Source organism: Fusarium coffeatum (assembly GCF_003316985.1).
Source record: "Fusarium coffeatum strain FIESC_28 chromosome Unknown BRIP53273_contig_261, whole genome shotgun sequence".
Classification (NCBI taxonomy): Eukaryota; Fungi; Ascomycota; class Sordariomycetes; order Hypocreales; family Nectriaceae; genus Fusarium; species Fusarium coffeatum.
In genome coordinates this window covers 1-14,972 of record NW_022158053.1, presented here as the reverse complement: position 1 = coordinate 14,972, position 14,972 = coordinate 1, and the positions used below count along the sequence as shown (strand labels likewise).

The 14,972-nt window shown below is 48.4% G+C and overlaps 5 protein-coding genes across 5 annotated transcripts; 1 reads left to right on the top strand and 4 right to left on the bottom strand.

Moving 5' to 3' along the window:
- Positions 1-537: 537 nt before the first annotated feature.
- On the top strand, positions 538-1,481 carry FIESC28_09718 (uncharacterized protein; the record flags this gene model as incomplete). The annotated part of the gene is made up of 2 exons (XM_031163854.1): positions 538-636; positions 693-1,481. The coding sequence occupies 2 exons, from the start codon at positions 538-540 to the stop codon at positions 1,479-1,481; spliced, it is 888 nt and encodes a 295-aa protein (XP_031012091.1).
- Positions 1,482-1,602: 121 nt separating this feature from the next.
- Positions 1,603-2,524, bottom strand: FIESC28_09717 (uncharacterized protein; the record flags this gene model as incomplete). The annotated part of the gene is made up of 4 exons (XM_031163853.1): positions 1,603-1,932; positions 1,986-2,133; positions 2,188-2,359; positions 2,407-2,524. 4 exons carry the CDS (start codon positions 2,522-2,524, stop codon positions 1,603-1,605), a joined length of 768 nt encoding a protein of 255 aa, XP_031012090.1.
- Positions 2,525-3,479: 955 nt separating this feature from the next.
- Positions 3,480-7,601, bottom strand: FIESC28_09716 (uncharacterized protein; the record flags this gene model as incomplete). Its single annotated transcript, XM_031163852.1, has 1 exon — positions 3,480-7,601. One exon carries the CDS (start codon positions 7,599-7,601, stop codon positions 3,480-3,482), a length of 4,122 nt encoding a protein of 1,373 aa, XP_031012089.1.
- Positions 7,602-11,574: 3,973 nt separating this feature from the next.
- Positions 11,575-12,364, bottom strand: FIESC28_09715 (uncharacterized protein; the record flags this gene model as incomplete). The annotated part of the gene is made up of 3 exons (XM_031163851.1): positions 11,575-12,061; positions 12,165-12,193; positions 12,260-12,364. The coding sequence occupies 3 exons, from the start codon at positions 12,362-12,364 to the stop codon at positions 11,575-11,577; spliced, it is 621 nt and encodes a 206-aa protein (XP_031012088.1).
- A 729-nt stretch (positions 12,365-13,093) lies between these two features.
- FIESC28_09714 (uncharacterized protein) lies at positions 13,094-14,228 on the bottom strand (the record flags this gene model as incomplete). Its single annotated transcript, XM_031163850.1, has 4 exons — positions 13,094-13,258; positions 13,308-13,633; positions 13,693-13,894; positions 13,944-14,228. The coding sequence occupies 4 exons, from the start codon at positions 14,226-14,228 to the stop codon at positions 13,094-13,096; spliced, it is 978 nt and encodes a 325-aa protein (XP_031012087.1).
- Positions 14,229-14,972: the final 744 nt, after the last annotated feature.

Here is a 14,972-nt window from a genome sequence, read left to right as displayed (position 1 = left end):
GGGGGGGGAAGAAAAAAAAAAGTAAAGGTTGAATAGAAGAATAGTTAAAGTAAAGTCAAAGGTTTAAGTGAATTGAAGTCCTCGTGGACATGGTAAGCCGTTTAAGTTTCAACGGGCTTACAATGTGTTGGTAAGTCTTATCGAGGAGAGGAGAAAAAGAAGCAGGAATCTCGTGCCGGACTCGACTGCGTGCAAAGTTGGTTCTTTAAAAGTAAGGGAAAGGAAAGGAAAGACAAGAACCTACTCTCAAAGTTCAAAATTGTCAAAGTCGAGTTGTTCTTGATATATTTATACTCAATCTTTTCCCCATCCTCTTTCCGGCCCGTGTTTCGGCCGGGCCGTCCAAAGGACCCCACCTCCGACGTCCCGGGTTTCGTCTTGTTCGGCTTCCGAGTCTCACTTGTCTCATCTTCTAATCTTCACCTTGATCTGCGACTTTGCCAGCTTCTTTCACAAACTCAATAAAAATTTCAAACGCTCGTTTCTCTCAGTTGATGTGACAAAGGACAATATAGTCAAGCAATTATTGTATCAGCAATGAGCCACGTCCAACCTTCCCCCACGGTCATCCAATGGGTCATTGACACTCGTCCTCTCTGGTCCTCAGCCCTCAAGACCAAAGATCTTATCACCAACGTAGGTGTTTTGTTTCAGTCGCTGCCTCAAACCTGATACTCATCTGTTTTTCTCAGGCTTCACGCGCTCTTTCACTTCTCACTACTGAGGAGCAAGCCTCTGTTCTGAGATATTACCACGTTCGCGACGCCAAGCTCGCTCTCGCTTCAGCCCTTCTTAAGCGCTATGTTATATCTCGCTTCTGCCACGTCCCCTGGTTCCAAGCCAAAACTACCCGAGACTCCCGAATGAAACCCGTGTTCATCTTGCCGAGCGGCGATGAGCCCCTCATCTTTAACATCTCGCATCAAGCTGGCCTCGCAGTCCTGATAGCTGTGCACCACCCGCCTCAAGGCCTTGCTGTGGGTGTGGATGTCGTTTGTCCGCCAGAGCGCAGGGATCGCGATCTGCATAGTTTGGCGGAAGAAGGGTGGTCGAGTTTCGTCGATGTCCATGCCGATGTATTTGGTCCAAGAGAGGTTGCAGCACTGAAGCATATGAACCCCGGACCTGCCACTCCCGAGCGAGATCATGCATTGCGCTACTTCTACGCGCTTTGGTGTTTGCGGGAAGCCTATGTCAAGATGACCGGGGATGCTCTTCTCGCGAGTTGGCTGAAGGATCTCGAGATGCGAGACTTCGCTCCACCTGAAGACATGCGAAAAGCTCAGGAGGTTTGGCTCAAAGAAAGAAAAGTCGACGGTGTAGATATAACGTTGATGTCATTTTTAGAGGATTACATGATCTCAACTGCCCTGAGGCATGGCCTGCATGGGGAGACTGTCGAATTGAAAGACTTCCAAAGTCTTGACATAGAGGAACTGTTGTCGTTTGGAGAGAAATCGTTGAGTCCCCAAGTAACGTAAAAAAAAGACTAATAAACAAACACAAGCAGACTTGACATAAAATATTATTACTTAGTTCGTCATGTGTCATGGCATAAATACATTGCATCTTTTGTAGACAAACATAGTATTCCTCCTGCATTTAGAAGTTCTTACCAAAGAACTCAACGACGGTCTTGTAGCCTCTCTCGTACTCCTCTTTGACGCGGGAGTCGTTGAGATCGGCACGAGCAGCCATCCAGCCGTGAATCTGATCCTCGAAGGTCTCAACGTGCTTGGCTACCTTGAGGTTGTTTTCAAACTTCTTGACCTCTTCTTCAGGCTCCTCCTTGGAGGCGAGTAACATAGTGGGAACTGAGAGACCCTCGGCATCGGTCGCATCAACCATGGCAGGGTGAATCTGAGCGGCAATGGAAAAGGGGTTGGAGTCAGCCTTGACACTGAGGGCGACGACCTTGCCACCCCAGCAGTACTGCCCCAGTTCATGTCAGTCATATAATCTCCGCGGAAAAGAGGATTACTTACACCGATGATTCCAAGCTTCTCAATGGAAGAGTCCTGCTCCTTAACAGCCTTGACGTAGTCAGGTACTTGGCCAGCAATCTTAGGAGGAGGGAAGGTCTCGAAAAATTCGCCAAGCTGCTTCTTTTTATCATCATTGTCCGGAGGATAGCTGAGTATTGACATTAGCTTCGTTCTAAGCAACATGACAGACAGGAACTCTCACATCTCAATGGGGCAGGGACTACCCTTGAACCAGTCCGGGATAAAGACCTTGTACTTCTGATGGGCGTCGCTGAAGGCGAGGATATCAGCACCCTGTAGGGTTTGCTCGAAGTAACCAAAGATATCGTAGATAACGACAATGGCCTTCTTAGCGTCGACGGGGCCAGTGACATCTATTTACGTTAGTGGTACTTTTTGTGACGAACATTGCACCGCGTACAAGTCTTGTAGCCCCCAATCTCCTTGTAAGTCCCTAGAGGCTGATATCCCTTGGTGACGACAGGTGGGATGTTGCAGCAGGCCTCGTTGTGGCCGTGAGAGGCGGGCATGGTCGACATGATGGGCAATTTGGTATCAATCGTAGAGGCTGTTAATGAGCTATGCGTTAGCTACCTATGTTCTTGTCCGACGCGAGGACTGACAATGAATTTGAGTCGATCGCGATTGATTAGGATTCAAGTCACATAGACTACTCGGATATGAGAAGATGGGAAAAGAGAATTGTCGATCAGTTTCTTGACGACGTTGGGGGGATTAAATGGGTGGGAGCTCTAGTCTAGGTAGAGACGAGACTGCGGGGAGGAGGAGGAGGAGGGGCAAGAGCTCATGCACGAGCGAACAGGGGAAAGAACCAATGATGTCACTATTTACCGTAACTGCCGTATCCAACAAGACTGACTGATTGACTCTTTTCCAATCTACCAAGGTATCTGTCACTCGTTACAAGTTGTATCAGCGAGGCTGATTTACCCCAACATCCGATACCATTAATATCGTTTTGGCTTGCTCTGACTCTGATTCTGACTTTGACCCTCGAGCATATATATCCGTGGTCTGTAGCTTCCTCTAACGTAGTTGCCGGTGGGAGGGATGGATGTGGTTGAAAGCCCAACTATCATCGCAATACCCTCATTAATGAAAGATCAGCAAGGGCAGTTCAATCTTCCTTATAGTGCGTGACAAATTTCAGTGCTCTATTGTGAGAAGTTATCCAAAGCCCATCATCTCATCAAAATGTGACCATAGACGATCCAAAGCTAACCTATCGTGACCTCCATTGTTCCAGATTAGACCAAAACTCCTTTTCGTTATGCTATATATGCAACTAAGCGCCAAAAACTCCTTCTTATGCCGCTTGACTTTTCTTGGACCATATAATTTCAGTGGAATCCCCATCATTGTACCCCTACTCCAGATATCCTCAAACCCTCGCCAGCGTTAGGCCCCCTTTCAACTTTGCGTTAACCGGGACTGTCGCTGTTTTCCAGTCCGTCTATATGAAATCGGCAACCATCATCTTACTGGGGAATTCGGGCTGAGCCCTCCCATTCGCCGAACAACCACCTGCATCTTTTCGATAAGCTCCGGAATTCTGTATGGCTTCACCATCACATCATCGCACCCGGCCTGCTTGGCCTCCATAACTTGCTCGGGTCGCGCGTTAGCAGTGACTGCGATGATCGGCACCCTGCCTCCAGATGCGCAGAATATCTCTCCCTCTGCTTCCAATTCACGAATTATCCGCGTGCATGTCAAGCCGTCTTGGATAGGCATCTCAATGTCCATCAATACCAGGTTAATGGCAATAGGAAGTGAATGTGTATTGCTCCTCCCTGAGCGGCCAGCAACTCCCTTGAGGCCAATGCCTGGGACGCCACCTTGACGCCTTTTCAACTTCTCAAGAGCTTCGACTCCATGATTCGCGACATCGACCATATAACCTCGATCTGTCAGTCCTCGTCTTGTGATTTGCTGGTTGATGAGATTGTCTTCGACAACAAGGATTCCGTCCAGTCGAACGTTTCCTCCTGGGTTCTGATATTTTTGCAGACGAATATCGCGGCAAGGCCGCTTCCCATCAGTTGAGTCCGCACAGTCGCCGTTGGCGATCAGCCTAGCCGCGGCGGCAGCTGCCAGTGCTTCGTTTCGGGACGCCTCGCTCGGAACATACGCCTCAATGTAGAATGCAAATGTCGAACCCACACCTGGTTGGCTCGAAACACCAATCGCTCCGTTTTGAAGCTCCGTCAGTCGACGTGAGATAAACAGTCCAAGGCCAGAGCCTCCGTACTTGGTGTGCGTCTTGGCGCTGGCTTGAACAAATTTGTTGAATAGGCTACCCATTTCTTCCGTTGTCAACCCTTGGCCTGTGTCTTTAACCTCGAACAACAGATAAATGGGTTTGGTTCGTCCTTTCAAAGCCGGTTGGTCATATTCTTCTGATACATCGCAAAATCGAGGAATAAATTGAACAGCTGTCATGTTCTCTCCTGGTGGCGTCAATGACCCTTTAACGCCAAGGGTGACGTTGCGAGTAGTACCAGACTTGGTAAACTTCAAGGCATTGGTAAGAAGGTTGATTAGAACTTGCTGGACTCTGCTTGGATCAAGATCAAGGTAGTCGTATGCCAGATCCTTGTACGACTTGTCGACATACGATGTCAGCTCAATATCAACACGGCGAGCCTCCACCTCGAACATTTTGAGCGCTCCGTTGACAATCTGAATAGGGTCCACTGTGCAGGGAGTAACGGCCAGTAGCTTCGAGTCAAGTTTAGACATCGTCAAGATATCATCGACAATGCGCTTCTGATGCTGGGCACATGTGACAATAGTCTCTGCATTTTCAATGCTGTCTTCAAGAAGCTTTCTTTCTTCAATAGATCGTTCGCCGATACCTTTTCCTTCACGATGGGCACCATTTCGTGTTGGAGTAAGAGGAGCAGAATTATCGCTAATGTCCTGTACCCTCGCAAGGGAAGCGATAATGGCGTCGGTGCAATGAAGAATGGCGCTCAATGGATTCCGCATCTCATGCGAGGTCATATCAATGAAGTTTTCCTGTTGTCGCTTAGACTCGATCGCCTCCTCTTTCCGAAGTTTCTCTTGTTCCAGTTGCCACTTCTGTATCGAAACGTCACTCAGACAGCCAGTAAAAGACTGTATGACCCCGTCTGAACTCTTGACGGGCATGAACGTAGCAAGAACCCATCTAGGGGCAACGGATGAGTTCCCGCTGCCATCATCACTAATCCAGCCGTTGCGCAGGCGGAACTCGGCCGTTTCAGTACGTCCGGACTCCATCAGTTTATCAAGACTTTCCTGAAGAATATGAAGATCTTCTTCAACAACACATTCTGGCCAAGGTCGCACGTCGACTTTGGTGAGGTCGACCTTCTCCAGATCCGTCAATTCCCAGAACAGGTTGTTCGCGCTGAGCAGTCTTCCGTCCATGCTGACATCATACATCCCAACCGTCGCAAATTCTGCCAGCCGCTTTAGATTCTCCGCTTCCTGCGCTCGTCGCACAGCTTCCTCGGCCGTGTCCTTTTGCACTGTTACATCAGTCAGGCAAGTCAGTATTCGGATGACACTGCCATCCGGTGCTCTCTCAGCCTTCGTAGAAGCTAGGATATGGCGCGATACTCGCTCATCCATTACAGGCAAGGGTCCGGTGGAGGATCTGAAGCTCTGTGGTCCCGTCGTGTTTTCAGTTCGCGCGATGCGGTACTCGAAGGTGACTGTGTCGAGCTCTTGAACATCCTTGTATGCCTGCATAACTTTCTCCTTATCTTCTTCAAGGACTGACTCGAGCAACGCCCCTTGGGCAATTGTGCCTTTTGGATATCCGGTGATGCGATGCCAAGCGTCGTTGGCAAACGTGATGTTACCTTCGTTATCGACAAAGCACATTCCAACAGGGATAAATTCTGCCACCGAAGTGAGCGTTTGCATTGATCTCTCTGCCTGCTCGGTTTGATATTCCAGTCGCTGTGTGAGCATTGCATTGTCATAAGCGGCCTGTTCGGTGATGTTACGCCTCCGGCGCGCCTCTTCTTCCAGGAGTACTGTGGAAGCAAGGGAGCTCGTAAGTTTTTGGTTCAACAAAGAGATAAATTGTTTGTAGTCGTTGTCATATGGGCGCCTAGAGTTCAAGCCCAGAAACAAAATGCCCATCACATGCTCTTCCTTTGTAGGGCGAATAGGCAAGACCACAGCAGCCTGACAAGGGTCGCCGAAACCGCGCCATGCCAAACCGTGGAGTAGATCTTTTGGCAACGTGTCGTCCTTAGTCTGTAGGAGCATGGGTTGACGCTCATCTAAGGACCGTCGCAAGATAGATGCCATGCCATCGTCTGCTTCCCTGAGGTTCAGGACCGGAGGTGCAATGGCATGTCCTTCTGGTACACCGAGGGAGCCCTCGAGCAGGCAGGTATTTGAACAATCGTATTTGGACGAAGTGGAGTCGGTATCGTCTTGCTCGACCGAGTATATGAAGGCCAACGGAACGTCATATGTCGGATTCCAACGTTCTAACTCCTCGATCGTCCTGGACCAGTAGGATTTAGCATCTTTCGTAGATACTAGAGCCTCGCCAAGATCGATGAGCATCTTCATCCTTCGTTCCCAGAGTCGTTTTGAAGTCATCTCGAGAAGCGAATGCTGGATTCCCAGGCATTTCTTTCCATAAACAATAGGAACCATAGAAGACTTGGCATAAGTCTCTTCAAAGGTCCCATCCGCTTGCGGTATGAAAAACTTGGATTCGTCTTCAGCATTGGAATAGTTTTTCGTGGGCGAGGCTGTCATTTCATCGAGCCGAGTCTTCAGATGAGTCCAAGCTTCGGTAGCAGGTCGACCCAGGAGTCCAGGATGTCGCGCGCCGCAGTATTTTGAAAATGCTTCATTGTAAATAGTGATGTATTCGGGTCCCCAATAAAGCGCCACAGGCCGTGAATCAGACACGAGCTGATTGAATGTATATTGAAGTTGAGCCGGCCAATCTGCCATGGGACCTAGGGATGTTGATTCCCAATCTACGCTTTGTACCACGTCAAGAAACGGTTCCGCCTCGGAATCGGAAACAGGCACCATGAGGCCTGGATTTGATTCGTCGCGGTAGAGCATGGGGGTTTTGCTCTCCGACTTTCTTCGGGACGGTAATCGTGCATTGTCTAATGGTGACTTCTGTGGGTGTTTCCTTGTTGTCTCGCCTTCCCTTCCTTCTATTCGGACTTTGCGCGGAGGCTCTGAGGAAGGAGGGGTCTCGTTACCACTCATCACCACCCATTGGCCCAGCACAATGCTTCGCGTCCAGTAGATACCAAGGTATGGCAGTGAGTGCTGCGTATTTGTTGCTGCAGGGCCCGCGGCGTCCTTTTCAGCAGCCGGCACAGGTGGTGAGCTGGTAACCCAGTTCCAAAATGGAGTATGGGAAGCATCTTGAGGAATAGAAGAAATCGATTGATCGAGAGTATGTAAGTTCTGCAAGGCAGGGTTTCGGTAAAGTATGTCGGCGGAGGAAGAATCGACGGCGTTTGAGGTTTGGTCGGGTAAGGCAACGACAAATATAGGTCGAGGGTCAGAAGCGACAAGGTCTACAAGACCGAGATTTTGAAGAGCTGGGGGCGGCATTGGGCAGGTCAATTACGACGAAACCCTACTGATGTCGAGCAAAGGGAATGAAGAGTTAAAAGGAGTAGGGTGGCTGTTTGGGTCGCCCTAAGGTCGAGTTCGAGAGGGAAAGCGAATTGAGGTATCGATCGTTCTCTGTGTCGTCATTGCAGTCGCAAACTGGAGGGGCTCGTTAAGATTGCTGGTGAGTCAAGTCAAGTCGAGTCGAGTCGAGTTGAGTCGAGAAGAAGTGTGATGATCGGGGTCGTCAAAGTTGCACGCGATCGGTGAGTGACGTGTAAGTGGGAACAATTCAGCCCAACGATGAGAGTGAAGCCATCGTCTGTAGATAACAATGTGACTGGATAACTGGGTAATTGGTGTTTTGTTCACCTTGTAAACGGTGGGCTGAACCAACTTCTTGTTTGTTGCAATAATACTTGGATCGCTGCTAACATTAAAGGCCTGTAGACAAAACGCCAGGGCTAGGATCGGGGAGTGTGATCCATCCATGGACGTATAGATGCGGGTGCGTAAGTGGAGCACCTTATGCCTTGCTCCCTGGAACCTGAAAGTGTTAGTGGACAAACGAGTAATGAATGACAAGATTTAGTGGCTTTTCCACAAAAAGAAGACCTACCTATGGATGGAACGGCCCATCATTCTAGCGATCGGCTCCACTACAGCACGCACCTGTTCCAGTGTCAGCGGTGAATTTCTGACTGTCCGTCGACCCTGGTCGATAGGTAACTTACTGTTTTCCAAGGTTGAGTCGATTTCTCTACTATTATGACATAATCTTGGACATTCTGGAACCGCTCTATGCGCGGCATTCTTTGTCTCTGTTGAACATTAAACGACTCCAAATTTGAATTTCAGATGTTGAGGGCACCACAGGCATAGAAAAACCTGAGCGGCCAGATGTTTTGGAGGACTCACCTGAAATAACCCTCTTGCAAACTATTCGCGCTAACACACACTATGGCACTCACTAGAGAGAGATCAATGACTTCCATACTGCCTACTACGTAGCACCTTAGAGGTAGGTACCTGGGTAGTAGGGTAGTAGAGGCGGGGGCTAGGGGAGAGGAGCCCGACTAGCCGGGCAACATTTGCTCCGGCGGCCTGGGATTATAGTACCATTGGAGAGAGACGCCTCAAACAAAAAGAGAAGGAGGGCGACAACCCCATCCCAATATGTTGACCGTTAACGCTTGAGCAGTTTATTTCCTAAGGTCATGTCAAGGACCATGCGAAAATCCAGAGCCATTACTCGGAAGGGGAAGCGTCACTTGCGATGAAACGAAAGATTCCCTCAGGTACTAGCTCACGTTTCAAGAATTTGCATAAGGAATGCGGACACATGAGCAAGTAAACTACACACAGTACTTTACGTTGAGTTACTCTCTGAATGCGATGGATGATGGCGCTAAGAGACATATTCGATTGCGTCTCGCTAAATACGAATCTTGATTCGTTGTGGTCAATAGCAGGAGGGCTACTGTACCTACTAGTAGGTATCTGTACTAACCTCCATACTGGGGACTGGGTATGCCGATAGTCTATGTACTCATTTTTTATACAAACCAGGTTAAACTGTCGTCTGCATGAGGCTTATGCGGCCTACACTGCTCGGTAAAGCTTAGCCCTGACAACAAGGCCGCTACAAGGGCTCTCATGGTATTTTATAGCCAGCCATGTGCATGCCGTATGGTCTGCCGGTTCCTGGTTTTGGGTTGTTCTAGAGTTCCATGACAAATCCAAGCTCGAATTGCCTTCCCAAGTATGAATAATACCCTGAGGTATTGTTTAGTTTTCACTTTTTACCGCACTTGTTTATCAGAGGATCAGAAACGATCGTCCGAGCCGACAGATCTCGGGATGCACCCCTGGCATGCAGAATGGGCACACACAGTCTGCATGCATGTATATATGTACAGTACAGTACAGCACTTACTCATCAGGTACTAACCTAGTACTATGTATAGTCTAATGGGAACTAGGTAATTAAGTTTGTTAGTCTTCGGGTGCCAGGTGGGTGTCAGAAGAATTATCTTCCAAGGCTTAGGGTACAGAAATAAAGTGGCCCAGATGTCTAGCTAAACAGGCATAAGATGACCAAATTATTTCGTCCTCTATGCACTCAACGGCCAATTCTTCTGACACCCTGACGGGTGCCAACTGTCAATGGACGGATGTCGTGCCACATGAATGTCACTCTCACTCACTGCCACTTCAAGTTTGGTTACTTCCATTACTATTCGGGGACTTGCACATCTCCCGAGCTGTCGGTAAGTAGCACCGCAATGGTTTGGATTGGGTCAACGGCCAGGTCCAGCCGGCCGCTATTGGAAAGAAGACGAGTGTTTTGATACCTAGGCTATACTTATGGGGTCGATCGCTCACGATTTTATCTGCTGGAAAATTAGACTTTATACCTATGAATATTACCTTAGTACCTAGCTTTTATCCATGCTGTTAAGGGTTTCAACAGCTAGACAACAAATGATATTGAATAACTCAAATCCAGTGTCAAGTCAGTTGGTGGAAAGTACTAGGTATCTTCTCAAGCGCATTTCCCAATAAGCCACTGGCAGATATGATCCGTGAATACCGAGACGAAAAAGGCGTCTTGAGTTGCTTTACCAAACCAACCCTTCATCATCAAATTTCTGGGCCAAGAAGAACCAGTTGTTACTTCCCTAGCTGCCTAGCTACCTGGTACCTAGGTATGGATGCTGCCGTTGACCACCCATTACTGGCAAGTGAAGCTTCATGATAAATTATGTGTGGCGTTTTGAACAAGGCAAGCCAAGGCAAGGGCCAGTACCATTTTGCCTTGCCTCATGCAACCAAGAAAGCTGGTTCCTGGCCCGACAGCCTGGTTCCTAGGTCGCGAGTTCCCGGTGCGAATTTGTAAAGATCAACTCTAGATAGATGCCCTACCTAGGTAGGTACCTATCTCCCGTCTACACGACAACAGGCTCGTAGCGTTTTAGCTCTGCAATATGGATTCCAGTCCACTACTTTGCTGAACAAACAAGATTCTAGATCAAACATCCAAGGGTAGATAGGTGGTTTCTAGTTCCCTTTATCCTGACTCTTGCTTTTCGCAAAATGTTCCTCTGCATATTGATAACATTCGACGGCTCCGAGACGTATCAGCCATGTTCCCAAACTAGCCCAAGACATGGAATTGCTCAACGTCCTGCACCCCATCGAAACCACCGACCTTGGCTTACACGCCCGTGCGATACTACTGATATAGATTACCTCGGCATAAAGTATGGCAGTACTACCACCACCACCACCACTACCACCACACTATATTCAGATTGCCATGCGCGGCCTCTGAAACCCCTCGAGGAACCCGTGAGTTCGCCTTGGAACTATACACCCACAAATAATCACCAGACTCGGGGAGCCGCGGCAATTGTTGATCATTCAACCCCGATATCTAGTCTCGTACTGGATTCGGAAGAAGACGACTCGATCTCTCATGTCCAACCAAGGGGGTTTAATCCTGCTCCTGGGGGGCAGTGCATTTGCAAAGATAACGATTTATATCCTCAAGCAACGACGAGTCTTCTGCAACGTCATCATTCACACTTGCCTTTCTGCCCAGGCACTACGATAGGAATGTGACGATGGTGATGGTTTGTTCGGTCTATCAGCAATGATTGCTCAATGTCCTTTTCTTTGATTAAACAAGTACTTGGCACTGAACCCGGCTGCTTTGGTTTAAGTACTTTCAATGAGTCTTATGGGTTGACGGAATGATGGAATTTCTAAAAAGCAAGTGATACAGATAGCGATAATGAAAAGAGCCAGTACAAAGTTTTGTTCCAAGTCCTGCCCTCCAACCCTCATAAATATTCGCTTTCGTCTAGATAGAGGCACAGCCCTTTGAGTATATCGTTGGCATCCATCCCAAAAACAACCTGTCAATGGAATCATTCTGGTCTTGGGCAACTGGAACATTTCTAGTTACGATTTACTGAGCGGCAATCAAGCTCATATAAATTCCCCAAGCAACACCAGCCAAAGCGCCCACAAGGTTACGTCCCTCAACAGTCTTGATGGCAGCAAAGTTGACAATGCTAACGGCAGGCCAAAGCTTCCAGCCAGCGTAGATGAGAGGAGCAAAATCAGACTTGGCAGCCTCCCAGACAACAGACCAGTTGACACGGCTAAAATCTATGGTGCGCGGAGAGGTCCAGTAAGTAATGGCTTTGGGAAGACTGGTGATGACAGGAACATCCTTGATGGCAGATCGAAGCGCGTGGACGTAAGTGCTAAAGAGGAGCGTGTTCACAGCGGCGCCAACAGTCTGGTCGAGCGCGAACTTGATGAGTGTGTTGCGCACTGAGAGCTTGGGCTGTGCCATCTTGGCACTCTTGGCACTCTTGGTGTCCTTGGGATCCTTGGACTTGGGAGATTCATCAGGATGGGCTGGGAAGGTCGATTCAAGAAAATCTTGCCTAGTGGAGCGTCAGTCAAATATCAAGGCAGTGTAGAAAGAGTGAGACTTGCCAGTAGAAGTTGGGCGGTGTGCAGAGCACGTTGAAAAGAAGGAATTGGAACACGGGAACCCAATCTATCACGACATCGGTCTACAAGACCAGTCAGTTAGTATATAGATCAAGCGAGGATTAGAACGAGTGTCTATCTTGACTTACCCCAGCTCGGTAGGCTGTAATAACTTGAGCTAAGATATTGGCGATGCCACCAAGAGCAGCACTCTGGATAGTGGCCATGACCACGGGTGGATACTGAAGGCTCATTGTTGCTAGTTCGATGTGTTGCGAGAGATATATGAGGTGGAGTTGGTAGAGAGTAATGTCGAGATGTTGAAGAAAAGAGAGACGTGTTGAGTTGAGTTGCGTTGAAGTGATGTTGCTGGAAGATCGGCGCTAAGATAGGCGAGCACCTTCTGATGAGACTCCCGTCTAGTGCTGAATGCGTTGATCGTTACCTCCAGTCTATTGGTGAACAGTCACAGTAGGTAGATAGACACAATAATGAAAAAATAGTAAGGGAAGAACTGGATGGATTATACAGAATTGGGAGGTGACGTGCGGTATAGGTAGTCTAGACTATCGATAGTAATCTCGAGTTGTCAAAGAGGCGTAGTTTTGGTTGCGTGTCCTTTTGATTGGCCAGGATCAACTAACAACACGCCTAGGTACTAGGTACCTAGGTAGATAATCGACCAAAGTACCCCAAGGTATGTAGGTAGGTAGGTATCGACTGAAAGCATGGACTAATGGATCCGTAATGTTGCAGCATAATAGCAAAAGTCCACTTCTATAATAATATCGAACAATTCGTTTCAACGTTCCTTTGATGGATCATCGTGCAAAGCAAATAGTTATCGTACATCCTCGGTCATCCCTCATTACCATCTCCGTACCTTCGTCGACTCAACTTTTCTATCCACCAGACACCACCAAGACTATTGAACGCCTGGATGAATGGATATCACTGACACATTCCCCGGTCTACGTTGCTGTTTATGCCCTAGTGAGAATCCACATAAAGAACAACTGCACAAAGTACGAGTACATGAAGAGGAACTTTGTACGTTGGCTGCGCTTCGCCCGTGAATCCGTCTGCATGGGTCCGCCACTGACTCCAGCTGAAGTTTCGGGAAGAAGAACATACTTGAGCGACCGCATCTAGATTGATTAGAATAAGTAAACTGTTTAGGAATCGCATGAAACTTACCAAGAAGAGAGAGTTTGCCAGGTAAGTGTAGAAAAAGATCAACCAGCCGACCCAACCACCAGTACCCTTTCCGCCGTTGAGAACCTCGGCAACGACAACAGTAACAATGATTCCGACAAACTTGTATCCCGAGTAGGCGATCAGGTCCAGGAGCTGCGATTGGCTAGAAATGCTTAGGAGATAACATCCAAGCTTAAGGAAGAAGATCTCCACGATGACAACAATAAGACTAATCGTGGCTGTCTTTCCAAGAAGTTCTGGCTGGAACTGGTGGTTCAGGCCAGCAATCAAAGTCGAGAGAAGGATATAAGTCACCAATGCCATGACTACGTTGTAGTTAGCCCTCCGTCCTTGGCTCAAAATACCAAAAGCTTGCGTTACACACCTGGAATGTACATGTCGGGACTGTTGATGTCGTCTCGCGGGGGTAGATACCAACCCTCCTGTCCGTTCTGTCCAACAGCTTGCTTTCGCGACCAAGGCTTGTGCCTCCAAGGGAACAGGACGAGGAACAGCTTGTTGACGACATACGAGTTGGAGACGTTGAAGTAGTGCTTGAGGGCGGAAACGTTGACATATCGACCAAACTGTTCAAGTCAGCATCAGAACACCGCCAGACACCCTCTCAAGACTTACGTTCTGTTCCACATATTCCTGTCCATGCCGAAACGCTGTCTGGCCGAATTGCGCCGCGACCTGCGCTGTGGGATCGTTCATAAAGTTGCCGTATGCGCCGAATACATTGCCGCTGGTGCCTCCCTGCTGTTGATACGGGTTTCCCCCAGCATTAGCAGCATAGCCCTGCTGCGACTGCGCGGAGCCTGGAGGAGGAGGAGGCGATCTTAGTTGAGGGACGGTCGAGACATGCTGGGGAACTGGATGGTGAAGAGGGGGCGACTGCGCGTAGGCCGCTCGCTGCATGGCGGGTTAGGAGGATATGATCGGTATTTGAGGAATTTCAATGGGTTTTCGGCGCAGCACTAAGATTGTTGTGTTAAGGTAAATTGAATTGAGTTGGTGATGACGAGGTAAAGCTGATGTTTGGTCTGGTTTGGTCCAGTTCAGGGAAATGTGTTCGATTCTCTCTGATTGGGCGCTAGCATCATGGAGAGCTCCAGCCTCTACTCTGTACCTTGTAGGGAATCTGGAGCTTAGGTAGACGTCAGCCCCTGTTCGTTTCTCCAACGGGCACGTGATTGTTTTACAAGCAGTCGACAGTTTTGGACGTTGAAGGTAGTATCTACCTAAGGTACCTACCTACCTGTAGCTATGGATCTTGCATTGTATTGGGTGCATTAAAATTAATACTATGCATCCATCTTAACTATTCATGGCAGTACCATCAACTGCATAGTAATATCAAAACTTTAACGAAGAATTCCATGGGGTAATGTAGATAATGTTTCTGAGGATTGATTGTTGATTAAGAAGATACCTAAGGTACCTACCTAGCAGCCTACCTAGGTAGGTAGTGCGGCGTGTCCGGGTTGGGTCTGGTCGAGTCCCTCGTCTCTCCCGTCCCCATCCCTCCATGGATCCATGTCTGTCCCTCATTTTGATGTGCAGCGGTTTTATCTTATCTGGGTTCCGTTACTTACACTCTCGACACTACAGTACAGTCCTGTAGCCACATCTACCATCTAATCTTTCGCCTCTTCCCCCCCC